Source organism: Sciurus carolinensis, chromosome 8 (genome assembly GCF_902686445.1).
Source record: "Sciurus carolinensis chromosome 8, mSciCar1.2, whole genome shotgun sequence".
NCBI classification, from domain to species: domain Eukaryota; kingdom Metazoa; phylum Chordata; class Mammalia; order Rodentia; family Sciuridae; genus Sciurus; species Sciurus carolinensis.
The window spans coordinates 48,055,195-48,069,056 of record NC_062220.1 but is presented as its reverse complement, the minus strand read 5'-3'; the positions used below and the strand labels follow the sequence as shown (position 1 = coordinate 48,069,056).

The following is a 13,862-nucleotide window of genomic DNA, read 5'->3' as shown; positions in this document are numbered from 1 at the left end:
TTTATGGGATTTCATTGAAATGACCGGGGAGAAAGACCCTGAGAAATTTCTATTGAGTAAGTAATGGTAAATGGAAAGCAATTGTACCACACTCATTATTAGTAATTTAAGACGTGAAAAATGTCACTGGTACTCTTTCTCTAGCATGCTGTCTTGATGGTTCTATTTTAGAGATGATACAAAGAAGATTTATATGGGTTTGCATTTAATCCCTTTATAACTTTATTTCCCCCTAAAATTTAAGTATAGCAAATTCCTTATCCTCACAATTGGGGAGAATCTACTATACATGTAACCAGCTCCTGGGATTGGAATCTCTATCTCATCCTTCTATTTAGTCCCACATCTACACCTGGCACATAATAAGAACTCCATCATTGCTTGTTAAACATACAATTCAAACAGAAGGTGGCAAAAGAAACTGGCAAAACTCATCCTGTTTTCTCAGATGGAGATTCTGAAAGAAAAGTGGAGACTGGGAGCAGGCAGAGCAAAAATGAACTCAGCTGCAGGCAACAGCTGCAAGTTATAAGCAGGAAAAGCATGGAGACCATAAGCCAGGATGCCATCAGAGGGACCTGAAGGAAGGGTGCAGGTGTTGCAGCACGTGCTAGAATACAGTGCCCTGAGGAAGCCCTATTAGTGATCCAGGCAGGTGGGTTTGCAACAGCAATGGACATGAACATAAAAGCATGACAATGAAGTTGAGGGTACTCCAGCTCCCAGGGTATATGGAAGGGGCAGTGAAGGCAGGGTTGCCAAGAGCATGTCTCAGGCACAGTTTCCAACACTGCCTTACACAGACTGTAGAATGTTTGTTGACAGAAGGAGCAAGCAAATGAATAAATGGAGTGGTGAATTTTACACCCCAGATTCACAAATGGCGAGATTACAGCCCAGGTTCACAGAACAGTGAACCCAGGCACAGTACAAAAAATGACACTCAAATGCAGGAAGATGAAAGAGAAGATATAAGGATGGGTGCATAATTTAGTCTGGTTTTCAAAAATATGAAGCTCAGACAACAGAACAGGGCCTCGGAGTCAAACTCAATGAACAGCAACTAGAAAATGCTAGAACTAGAGCTTCTTAAATTCATTTTCCACAAGGACAAGGCCTATTTCCTGAGTCCAGGCAGGACTATGTCTGCAGGTGTGCTAGATGGCCCCAGCTGTAAAATACAGTCCTGTCAGAAAGCCAGCAGGGACTCACAGGCACAATCAATGACTTTTGTGACTATTTTAGTTCAGCATCTGGCACATTCTGAAGTTCTGAATAGGAAGATCTCTTACTCTCCTGGGTGTTTCAGAAGGACAATCCATTTCTTAAGGTTCAGAAGTGTCATTGTTATTCAAGTCCCAGAACGTGACATGGAAACTACAGGGAATAAAAGCATATGTCTGTGACATCAAAATACAAATAAGATTTTTCAAAACATCATCTGGTTCTTTGAGAGCATTTTCTAGAATGAGTAGTGGATTTGCAGTAAGCCATGAATCTTTCTTGCCTCACCTAATCTATTTAATTGTCAAGGAAATTATACCCCAGGTCCACAGAATGCACAGAGACAGTAATGGGTTCCTAGAGGAACAGAGGCTATGCCCAGGGCTCACCGGCATCACACTAGATTATGAGAGCAGTCACACTCTGCTTTCTTGAAGAGTTTATGCATGTCCTTCAGTACACACTTTTCCACTGGAAATATTTTCCCTCAAATAATTTTAAATAGAATTGGGAGCAAACAAAAAGAATCAAAATGGTCTTCCTTTCATATTACAAATACTGCAAGGAAAGAACAATTAATAGCCTTCCAGAGTGTTCAATCACCCATCCCTAGAAACAAGGAGAACCAAGAAAAGCAGTTAGAGGTGGAGGCAGAAGAGGAAAGGGAAAATGTTGGTCAAAGGGTAGGAAGTTTTGTTAGACAGGAGGAATGGGTTCCATGATCTATTGCACAGCAAGGTAGCTGTAGTTAATGATGTGTATTTCAAAATGACTAAAAGAGAAGATTGTTCATCTTCTTACCATGAAGAAATGATAAATATTCAAGTTGATAAATATGCTAATTAATAAAGGTATCAAAACACAACCTTGTACTCCATAAAATTATTTGTGCGTGTGTGTGCGTGCACACACAAGCTGGAGTGTGAACCCAGGACCTCATGCATGCTAAGCACGTGCTCTATCACTATGGAACATCCATAGCCTGTAAGATTATTATTTCTTAATTAAAAATAAAGTGAAACTTTTTATTAAAAGAATCCTCAAGACAATAGATATATTAAAGAGCAAAAAAAATGGACATGAAAGAGGGTTTGGTTTGGTTTGATTTGGTTTGGCATTTTTCACTATTTTCTTTTTTTTCCCCATATTCTTTTTTTTCCCATATTTTTATTGGTGCAATATAGTTAATTGTACATAATGGTGATATTTGTTGTTGTATATTCATACATGCATACTATATAACAATATAATTTGGCCAATATCTCTCCCCAGTATTTTTCCTTTCCTCTATTGTACTGATCTTCTGAAGGGGGCTTTTTAGAGTGAAGGAGAACAGAGAAAAGGAGCTGTCCTGCTCCACTCTACTTTCCCTGATGCTATAGAATGACTTTATCTAAACCCAAAGTTTAATCATAACAGTCACACTCTGCAATACTGGTAGTTGTCAGCCTGTAGTATTATCAGACTCATCTGCAGGAATTGTTGAAACACAGATTGCTGATTCCCCTCCCCCCCAGTTTCTAATTCAGTGGTTTTGCCATGGGGCACGAGAATTTGTTTCTAGCAAGTTCTAAGGTGATGCTAATACTACTGTTTCAGCAACCACACTAAGAACCACAGATCTGGAGAAAACTTCTATCTTTGTTGAACCTCAAATTTCTCTTTATAAAATAATAGCTCTTCTCCAGATTGTGTAGGAGTTAAATATTTCCAAATATCGTGGACAAAGGTTAGATGTTATTTTAATTTAAAGAAAAGAGCAAGAGATTGGGAATCAAGAAATCGTCCTTCAGCTTACACGTCCACCATAAGCTGGCTAATCACGTGTGCTCTATAGATTTCCTCATTTATAAAATGTATTAATTCATACAACTAACATTTATTGAATACCTATTGTGTATCACACACACGTCAGATAGAAATATAGTAGAAAAGCAAATCTCAATTCCATATATTCATACTTACTATTATAGTTTGGATGATATTTGAATTATCTTCCAACTCTAAAATTCCATGATTTTGTAATTAATAAAGTTAATTTTTTCTTATTCTTCAAGCACTTGTTTGTCTTAAACTTGACTTAATAAAACAAGATGTTTATGCGATATCAGGAAATAATTACCTGCATCTGGGTGAACTGGCCAACAGAAACTCAATAATTCAAGTAAATTGTCAAGTTTTAATTGACATTATGTCACTAACTTTTTTAAAACGTCTCGGTTAAATAGCAAACCATAATCAAAGAAAACAACTAGTTTTTATGTTTATATTCCCCATTCACCAGCTGCATCATACCTAATCAGTCTTTGCTAACTGAATAAATGTTTTTAGAGTGTCTTTAACTCAGCATGATCTAGAAGGGTGAATAAAACAGGCAAATTCTCTGCTATGAAAGACCTCGTATTCAAGTGAAACCAGTCAATTAACAATTAGTACCTTTTATTAATTAATCAACTAGACTAGTCTAGGATGTTGGAAGAACAAGGGATTTTTAAATGTGCAACAGTGGAACTTGGCCCATTCTAGGACACTTAGGACATCCTTGACAAATCTCTCACCTAAGTTTCAGTTTCCTTCCACTTAAAATTTAAAATGATAAAACATACAACATCAAGATGTAGATAGCAATTGTTGATGGTTTGAGATAATTTATGTAAAATTCCTACCACAGTTCTTAGCCCCCTGCATAATTGGTAATTATGTCACATTAACTAACTAGAAGATTATCCCTACAAGTAGGAATTCCAAAGGTCAAAATTAAATTTTAAGCTTTAAGAGTTCATTGATAATATCATTAACTTAACTCTTTTTTTAAAAGATCTATATTAATTTTGAAAGTGGTATCACAGAATTATCTTCAAAATTCTTTTTTATATGTGATCTATGAACCATCTAAGTGTATTACCAACACCCAGACCTTTTCTTGCAACTTAAGTAAAAGTTTATTTTTTTTTCCCCCAGTCACTTGAGAAGAATTTAAAAAATAGAAGTCTGGAAACCAAACCAAAGTTCTAATAAGCAAGGCAGAGTGGAGTTTTAGAATACATCAGCATTCTGGAGTTCCTCAATTTAAGGATGGACTGGGAACTGCCTGCATAAATGCAATCAGGATCCTCTCAAAGAAACTGGGAAGCTTAATTGAAAGCTGAAATTTGTGTGCCCCAGTACATCCCTCTGAGTTATGGGGCTTGGAATAGTCAATAACAAGATACCACAAAACAACTATTTCCATATCATCTGCACATAAGAATACTCTGCATACGTAAAGTAGTAGTTTGTCTATTTCCTATTTCTGGACTTGAAAAATGGAGCACTGAAGACTGAACTGGGATTCATAAAATATGAGATAAGTTAACTCTGTCTATACAACTTGAAAGGTCTTCATGAAAAAAATTGATCATTCACTACCAAGTTGGAAAAAATAAAAATCCATACCTACTTAAATGTTCTTTGCTTCAATACTAAAAAGCAAATGAGGAGTTATAACATAGAGAACCTAAAGAAGAACATTCCAAAGGAAAGTTTTAAACTGCAGTCTAGTGTTAAAATTGAACAGCTGCTTAATATGATTTTATTCTACACATGGATAGTTCTCTTGCACATTCATCCCAACATTATTTTTAAACTATAACCCAGCTCTCCCCAACTCCTACTATAACTAAAATTCTGCCCTAGGTGTGTTTAAAATTTCCCCACCTCCCTCTCTTCCGCTTTCTTGCCCCTGGACTCCATTCCACTAGAACCACCAAGGTCACCACTGATCTCTAAGGTGCTAATTTACATAATCAGTTTAGTCTTGACTTGACCTCTCAGAAAAACTTTCAGCAACCCTCCCAACTCCCACCAACACCAGCCAATTGTGTTTTTCTCCCTACCAGTCTATTTCCTTTCCTTCTGTGACATGAACACTATGGTGTTTCCTCCGCCCCATGTGTATGCTCCTTCTCAGCCACCTTGAGTGCTTTTCCTCTTCTCTCCATTTTATATATGCTGGAGCTTTTCAAGATTTTGTCCTAGGTTTTATTATTTTCTTATTTCCATAGACACATACAACCTGGGGAATTTAATCCACTCCCATGACATCAGTAATATGAAGGATTCCCTTATTCAGAATCAAGACCAAATATAAATTTCGTACTCCAGGCCAAAATATTATCTGAGACCTATGCACCTGGATGATCCATAAACATCCTAAACTGCATATGAATTGATCTCTTAATCCTCCCCTCCTTTACTCCCAAGTCATTCTTTCCTCAAATGTTCCCCAACTAAATGGATTGTACCCCCAATCAGTCATTGGCCAAAGACAGAAACTTGATGATGCTCCTGGAATCCTCCCTCTCCTCAGTTCCACAATCAAACATTAGTGCATTTCTACTACTTCTAAAATATTTCTAAAGCTCACCAACTTCTCTCAAACTCTACCACCACTATCCTGGTTCAGATCACTGTCATTTTTCCTTGGAAATACTACTGCAACCTCAAACGTGCTTTCCCCATCTCTTTTGTGTTCTTCTTCTAACCATGTCTCCAGATTGCAGCCAAAGCCATCTTTTTCTTTTTCTTTTTCTTTTTCTTTTTCTTTTTTCCTTCTTCTTCTTCATCTTCTTCTTCTTTCTTTCTTTCTTTCTTTATTTTTGGAGGGGGAGTACCAAGGATTGAACCCAGGAGCGCTCAACCACCAAGTTATGCCTCCAAATTTTTATTTTTTTTATTTTGAAACAGGATATCACTACATTGCTTAGGGCCTCTCTAAATTGCTGAGACTGGCTTTGAACTTGTGATCCTCCTGCCTCTGCCTCTGGAGCTACTGGGATATCAGGTGTGCACCAAGGTGCCTGGCCAAAGCCATCTTTTTAAAAGCAGTCTCTGATTGCAAACTTTCTCCACTTAAAATCACCCAAACACTCCCACAGTATAGTTAAGACTACAAATACCAGAACACAGTTTAAAAGGTTCTTTTTAATCGAATCCCCACTTAATTAACCAATCTCATCTCTGGCTCCTTCCTTTCCCTTCTCTATTTTCCCTCTGTAATCACATCACGCTGAGAAGTTATGGGTGCATAGATCACTCCCCCTCCTCATTTAAACATCCTGTACATATTTAAGGCTGCAACAAGAAGGTCACAGCCTCCACAAAGCTCCCCTTGATGCAACTCCCTAAATCTAGACATATGTACTCACCCTACTGTAGTCTGTTCTTCAATAGACTATAAGCCCCCTGAGGGCAATCAATGATCGTGTCATTTTATTTCACAGTTATATACCCAACAACTAGGATAATGTCTGACATAATGCTAAATATTACTTGAATAAATATACAGCTAGTTTCATTCAAATAAAGGGAACTAAATATCCAACTTGGTATGATAGAGAGTAGTATCTCCACACCCTCCAAACACTCAAGCCTTCTCAGCTATCACCTTAACTATTAGCAAATGCCTTCTAGAACTGGAACTCAGCAAAGCAGCATCATGCTGATGCTTTTCACCAACTGGATCCTAAAGAGTATATCCTCAGTGAAGGCTTGAAAGGACATGTCAGGCAGATGTGTAATTTTTACCAACTAGAGGAATGTTAAGCATAGTACAACATGGCCTTCCCTTGTTCTGCATTTCTCTAACCACTGACTCTGAACTAGTCTTACCATACCTAGCAGTATGCTCCAGCTGTCATCTGTGGGTTGTTGGAAGTTGAAAACATCATCTTTTCTCTTAGTAGAGAATGGAAAGATTGACAGTCTACTAGCATTAACTGTAGTAGCAAAGTTGCTGAAGTGTTTGATAGCCTCTGCTTCCCTTCTTCCATCCCTCCACACTCAATCCACACCCCACCCCACTCTCTTTCTTTCTCCTTCTTCGTTCTCTGAGTTTCTGCTCCCTCCCTTCCTCACCCCACATACCATCCAGGTCATAACCAGGACCCTCAAGCTTTGGGTCAGCTTTCCCAGCTCTCTCAGTCCTGCCCCCAAGCACACAAAAAATGCCTTGTTATTTGGAAGTGCGAAATATTTAACAGAAAGCTAGATACAAGCATTAAAGAACTCCTCCTTTAAAGGGAACATCTAATGAACTATCTTCCCAAATAAGTGATCAGTAAGAGAGTCTCAAAATTATACATAAAAATAGGTGGATTTGGAATGTATCTTTCACTTAAAAAAAAAAAAAGAAAGAAAGAAAATTCCCCTTCCGTTTTTCTCTATTTTCATTGTTCCTGTCTAGAACCAGGGACTCCCACCAAATGCTGACGACTGCTGCCAAATGCCCTGCCACATCAGCAGGGAGGGAGCCCGGCAGCATTTGGTATTTGCATCAGTTTCCAGGAATGCTTTTCAAGTTATCAGTTCACTGTGCTGTTAGCAGAGATGTTTTTCTTCTTAGCTTATGTATGTATGCTTGAACTTCTATTTCTTTTTGGTTGGTTTTTTTGCTAAAAGGGAAATTATAATCGCTTTCAAAAAATGCTCTACATTTTAAACTATTTTGACAACGACAACAAAACCCACAACTAAACGTTTAAGGTCTTGGGTAGCTATTACAATCCAATGATTTGGCCAACCCCAGAAGCATGAGATAACTTTCCTGAAGGGCATTGGAGGGTTTCTTTCATAAATCCATTTTCTTACAAACTTGAGTCATTTTGTTCAGAATTAATCTCTGACTTTCAGCAACATAGGACAAATGTACAAATAATGTTCTGCAAAAGCAATTCAACACAGTGGCAAAAATCATAACTTTTCTGATTAATACAGAAAAAAAAACATTTGGCTACGTAGCATTGAAGTTTGTCTTTCCTGATAAAAGTGATTTCTACTTTTAAAGTTTTTGGTTAGTTCTATAACAGCAATATTTTGGGGAAAGGGTAAAAATGGTCTTGGACTATGCAATTCAACCTCAGCTTTTTTGTAGTTGCTGTCGCTAGAAACTATGAGACATCAAACCCTGTCACCTAGTTAGGAACAATCTTTTTTTTTTTTTTTGTTTTTTTTTTTTTTTTTTGCGGTACTGGGGATCGAACTCAGGGCCTTGTGCTTGCGAGGCAAGCACTCTACCAGCTGAGCTATCTCCCCAGCCCTAGGAACAATCTTGAAAGTAGATTGTTTCTTGTAAACATCCTCCTAGGACTGATCAGACACTCTTTCAAATTCTTTTACTCCAAGTTATTTCAAAGAATCTTCCCAAGTTGTCTCCCAAGTCAGTGCCTATAAGAACAAAGTAAGTTTATTACAGACTATAGTTATTCTTTTACTTCTATTAACCTTTTTTTGTTCTTTGAAGTTTAGAAAAAGCAGTTTCTTTAAGAATATTCAAACTCTGGTTTATAGCAGCTGCTGATGAAGCTAATTTATGCAGACATTCTTCCTCACAGCAAAGCAAGACAGGGAGAGGAGTGGAGTAAACAAAAGGGAAGATTCCCATCCATTTCTGTTTCTGGTGGAGACAGAATTGACCTAAAGATACTCCTTTTGTGCTAACTTCTGGGATAGAAAGACAGTCTGACTAGTCCATTGCTGCCTCATTGGGGATGCTTGGCAGGCTGAGAAGTCTGAGATCCATAGTCTTCCAAACTCTGGTCCAGGAATGATATCCCAAGAGCATTTTGGAGAGAGTGCTAAGGATTTCACAATTCTCAGGAGACTTAAGTCTCAGGATCAAGGTTTCATCTCATCCTCTCCCTGGTAGAGAACTGAATGAAGGCAAGGGAGGGAGGGGGATGGGTGTCAGGGAAAGAGTTAACATCCACGTTGCAGAGGACAATCTTGGGGTGTTAACAGGAGACCGTGCACAATTCAATTTCCAAAGGTCCTCTAGTTGCCCTAGATGCCTGGGTGAGAGAGAAGAGAGGATAGAGAATGAAGTTGTGGGCTGCAAGAGAGATGTTAGTGAACTGACAGCAAGGTCCAGAGGAACTGGGGCCTCACAGGAGGGTTATCTGGGTTCAGGCTCAGGGTAGAACTGGTAAACCTGGACTATAGAGAAGAGGAGAAACATGAAGGGAGGTAGGTTCGCTACGGCCACCTTACAGATGAGAGACTGAGGAAAAGAAGTCACTAGGTCAGTTGCAGACATTTTACAGGGCCAGATAGTCCCCAAAGATGCAATTGAGAATTAGCTGTAGCAGAGTCAAACCAAGAGGTCGAAGTCCTTTCCAGATGAACGACTACCCTTTCTCATGCTGGGTGTCGTGCCGCCCCTTCTCTGCTACCCAATTCAAAAGTCGTTCTAGAGCCCCCCAGTCCCTTTTCACGGAGGTCGGGGAGAGACTGATTTAAAAAGAAAAAAGTGGGCACACGCGCGCCCTAAAGCTGGAGAAAAGCTGGACTCGGGCGGGGGGCAGGGTGGAGGCGGCCGGGGAGGGCGGCCTCGGGCTGCGCCACGCAGTCAGATCTTCCCTCCCTCCCGCCCTGCTCCCACAGCGCCCGCCCAGCCCCCTCCATCCTGCAGGTGGCCCACAGGGCACAAGGTGAGGCAGGACTGGACAGCTCCTGCTTTGATCTCCGGGCTTCAGGTCCCTCTACAGCTGCCCAGCTGCCCAGCTGCCCCGCTGCCCAGAGATCCGCAAACTTTTGCCCACGTCGGAGTCTGCAAAGCGCTCCGACGTGTCCAAAAGTGTTTCCAAACTTGGAAAGGGCGGGGGAAGGCGGGTGGATGGGGAGGGAGGAGGTATGCAGACAGCGAGTCAGAGTTTCCCCTCGAAAGCCTCAAAAGTGTCCACGTCCTCAAAAAGAATGGAACCAATTTAAGAAGCCAGCCCCGTGGCCACGTCCCTCCCCCACTTCGCTCCCTCCTCTGCGCCCCCGCAGTCTCCTCCCAGTGTGGCTGCCCGGGCCCCCAGCCCCAGCCCTCCCATTGGCGGAGGCGCTTTTGGAGGCACCCTCGGGCCAGAGAAACTTTTGCCGTATAAATAGGGCAGATCCCGGCTTTATTATTTTAGCACCACGGCGGCAGGAGGTTTCGGCTAAGTTGGAGGTACTGGCCGCGACTGCATGCCTGCTCCTGCCAGGTGATACCTCCGTCGGTGACCCAGGGGCTCTGCGACACAAGGAGTCTGCATGTCTAAGTGGTAGACATGCTCAGCTTTGTGGATACGCGGACTTTGTTGCTGCTTGCAGTAACTTCGTGCCTAGCAACATGCCAATGTAAGTGCCTTCAGCTTGTTCGGGGAGGTGAGGGAAGAGGTTAGATGGGTGGGCGCCCTGTACTGAAAAGGGAAAACCTAAACCTCAGTTCCAAGCACAGCTTGGAGGGAAGGCTCTCTGGCATGTGGAGAAACGCTGGAATTGATAAGAAACATGGAAAGTACTTGGAAATTGAAAACAGGAAGAACTCGACTCTCCTCAAAAGTTAGGGACTTTTAACTCAGTGACACAGTTAATCTGGATCCTCAGTTTAGTGAAGCGCACAGGGAGCAGAAGGTCTTTTCCCTAAGGATGAGCTGTTACAACTGACTTGGTGAAAGAAGATAAGGGCCTCCACCCGTTAGGCCCTATAACTGTCCTCATACACACCTTGTAAGACTTCAGGCCTGCTTTGGAAAGCCCTTTAATTCAACAGTACAAAACTCAACCACTAAACTTATCTTCTGGGCGTCTTGAGGTTGGTCTGGATGATGGTGATGATGATGGTGTTGGTGGGGGCGATGGTGATGGTGAAACGGCGCCCTCTGGAGCGGGGAACATGAAAGTACAGGGGACCAGGCCTTAAGCTAATGGAATCCCAATTTAAGACTACAGGTTTGTACAAAATGATTTAATTTCTGGTTGGAGACATTTCCAGTAGCTAGTCAGCATATCCTGGGAAAGATTCTACTTGGAATGGATACCTTCTAGAAAGTAAAATTAGCTTCTCAATGCAGTTTCTGGTAATAGAAATGGTATCATTATATTTAACTAAAATTTACCTTTTATTGAGTCTTAGAGTTAACCCTTAACATGTTCCCACTGATCATCAAACTCTGAGCACAGCAAGTTGGGAAATATCAACCTTGACTTGAGACTCAAGAGATAGGGTTCTTCTTCCCATGACCTTGGGTTAGGCAAACTGGGTCTGTTCCAAAATGTGGGATGGAAGTTAAATGAACTCCAAGGTCACTTCTTGGCTTAGATTTTATGACCAGTCTTCCACGTCAAGATAGAATGAAGAAAATCAGTCCGTTTCCATCCTAAAAATGGCTGCCTAATTACTACTGCTAGACAAAGACGTTCACTTGAAGGGGGATGAGGGGTATCAGGCCACACCCAACTCTTCAAAAACTTGCTCCGCCCACATGCCACGGTGTCTTCCACTGCATAATTACTAATGTATTTCTCTTTGTGTGTGTCTTTTGTGTGTGTGTGTGTGTGTGTGTGCGCGCGCTTTCCCTTCAGCCAGTATACACACTATGGATACCAAGGAGTAATTTCATTGAACGAATTCGCATTACCAAGTTTTTTTATGGAAACTGAGAGTGGAAGGGAAGAGTTGATTCCTATAGGAAAAATTGAAAACCAATCTAGGAAAGTTTGAAGGCACTAATGGCAACTCACCTGATCAACAGCCAACCACCATCTGTAATAAAGGTTACCAAGCGCACACTCTTCACAATGGCTCATGTCTGAGAAATTAGAAGGCAAATTTCTAGAATCTTAAGGGCTCCTATTAATCAAATGGGGCCTAATCATTCTTCCTACTGATGGACACAGTGAAGTAAACATATCATTTTTCTAATTTAAAAGTAATTCTCATAAATCGCCCTTAAATGCCAGTGCTGGATGTGGTCCACTCTCCCGAAATATGACTGTTGCAACAGATGTTCTCACTTCAAATGACACACATCTTGGTCACCTAATTAAAGCAGTTTTAGGGGTGATTCATTTTATTGCAAGCTCAGCCACACTTGTATCCCATATGAATCCCATAATTTTTATACGGTAGGAAAGAAATTCAGTCTTTAACTTAAAGTAATAATGACAAAGGGAGGGATATTACTTCAGTTTGTTTTTCCCATTATTTTTCAAGATCTTTAATTCACAGTTTTTCCATTTACACAAAACAACCCTTTCTCAGGAACAAAAGTGATACACATTAGTAAAATGCCTAATTGAAGTGAACTAAGTTAAAGCCAAAACTCAAATGTCTGAATTAATCCATTTTCATAGTTACTAATGTACAAATTAGACATTTAAAAAAAAAAGACTAAGAATGGTGCAAACTCAGTGAACTACTAAGTGACTTCAATGTTTTATAAAAGACAAAGTTTGCTTTAGGTAACATACTTTCTCCTAAATTTTCTCTGTTCTAGACATTTAAATATTAAAAATGATCTAAACCATAAATTATTTCTTCCTCAATCCACTGGTCTTGTCTTACAGTCAGTGATTCATCTGTGCAATTTCCAGCCTAATTGCTAAGCATTAGAAATATCCTTCAGACACATGAATATTTCACAGCATTTATAAAATAGTAAATAATTAACAATTTCATTCCAAATATATTTACATATTAATACAGCAAACAAATCACCCTGCTGATCCCTGCCATATTTTTGACCTGCATAATTTCCAAGTCATTAAAATAATCTTAATAAAAAATATAATTGGTCCTTTAATTAGGTAACAATTTTGTAAACTTGTGTTTCCATTTGGTAATTAATGTTATTGATCAATGAAATGATGCTAATAATAATTTCCTATTTTTCTCTTTCCTCTACAGCTTTACAAGAGGTGAGTAAAATTATTTTTAGAAAAAAATATTATCTACTTTGATTTCCTTGGTCACAGTGATTTCTTCTCTGGGAAGGGAAGGTGAAGCTACCCTGATATTGACTAAACTGGCTTCCAAAGAAAACTGAGAGGCTTTGTGGGAGTCTATCCGTTTTTGGCTTCCAGAGAAAGTGCCCACCCCATTTTCCTAAATGGGTGGTGCTACTGCACAAGGCTAGTCTCATAAAATACCCATAAGGAATAGAGAGTAAATAATCCAGTTTAAGTCTGGGTTTTAGCATTAGCTACTACAAAGCATAAGACTTCACTGAGTTACAATTTTTAACTTTCTTGCAAAATTATTATGAGCACATTCTTAGTTTGTGAACGAACTTGCAGCAGCATTACAGATAAGTATATGTATTTGGTTCTGTACATAATATATTTTATTTAACTTATTGGTAAAATTTTACATTATATTTTGAGATAATAGATTAAGATAATAGTAAATGGGCAATATAATGCAATCTGTAGATATAGTTGTAGAAAAACCAAATTGACAACTGTTTTTAAAATATGTGTGTACAGTTCTTCTCATAATAATCTTTTACTTTTTCTTTTCTAGGGAACTGCAAGAAAGGTAAGAGTCCAATATTTCCCCCAAAATATCTGAAATTATCAGCGTTAACTTAGTTTAACTACGTTTGAAGTGAACTATAGCAGAAAAATACTTTGTCAAGATTTTGCCCACATGAATATGCATTAGTTAAAACATAGTTTTGATGTTAAGGTAATAAAGTTTTATTACTTTCCAAAATCATCTCTAATTACATTTATGTTATACAAACTAGTGATTTACATACTACAGAAAAAAGGACTTTTTTCCTGATGATGGGATGATATTATGTTAATTATAGGTAGTAAATAAAGTTTATTTTAAAGGACTTTGACTACAT

At 39.4% G+C, this 13,862-nt stretch overlaps 1 protein-coding gene across 1 annotated transcript in view; it reads left to right on the top strand.

The window, feature by feature from the left end:
• Positions 1 to 10,065: 10,065 nt before the first annotated feature.
• Positions 10,066 to 13,862, top strand: part of Col1a2 (collagen type I alpha 2 chain) — a 35,429-nt gene continuing 31,632 nt past the window's right edge. The window contains exons 1-3 of the mRNA XM_047561591.1: positions 10,066 to 10,365; positions 12,917 to 12,927; positions 13,532 to 13,546. Coding sequence (XP_047417547.1) covers positions 10,296 to 10,365; positions 12,917 to 12,927; positions 13,532 to 13,546 — 96 coding nt within the window. The 5' untranslated portion in view covers positions 10,066 to 10,295. The remainder of the gene's footprint in view (positions 10,366 to 12,916; positions 12,928 to 13,531; positions 13,547 to 13,862) is intronic.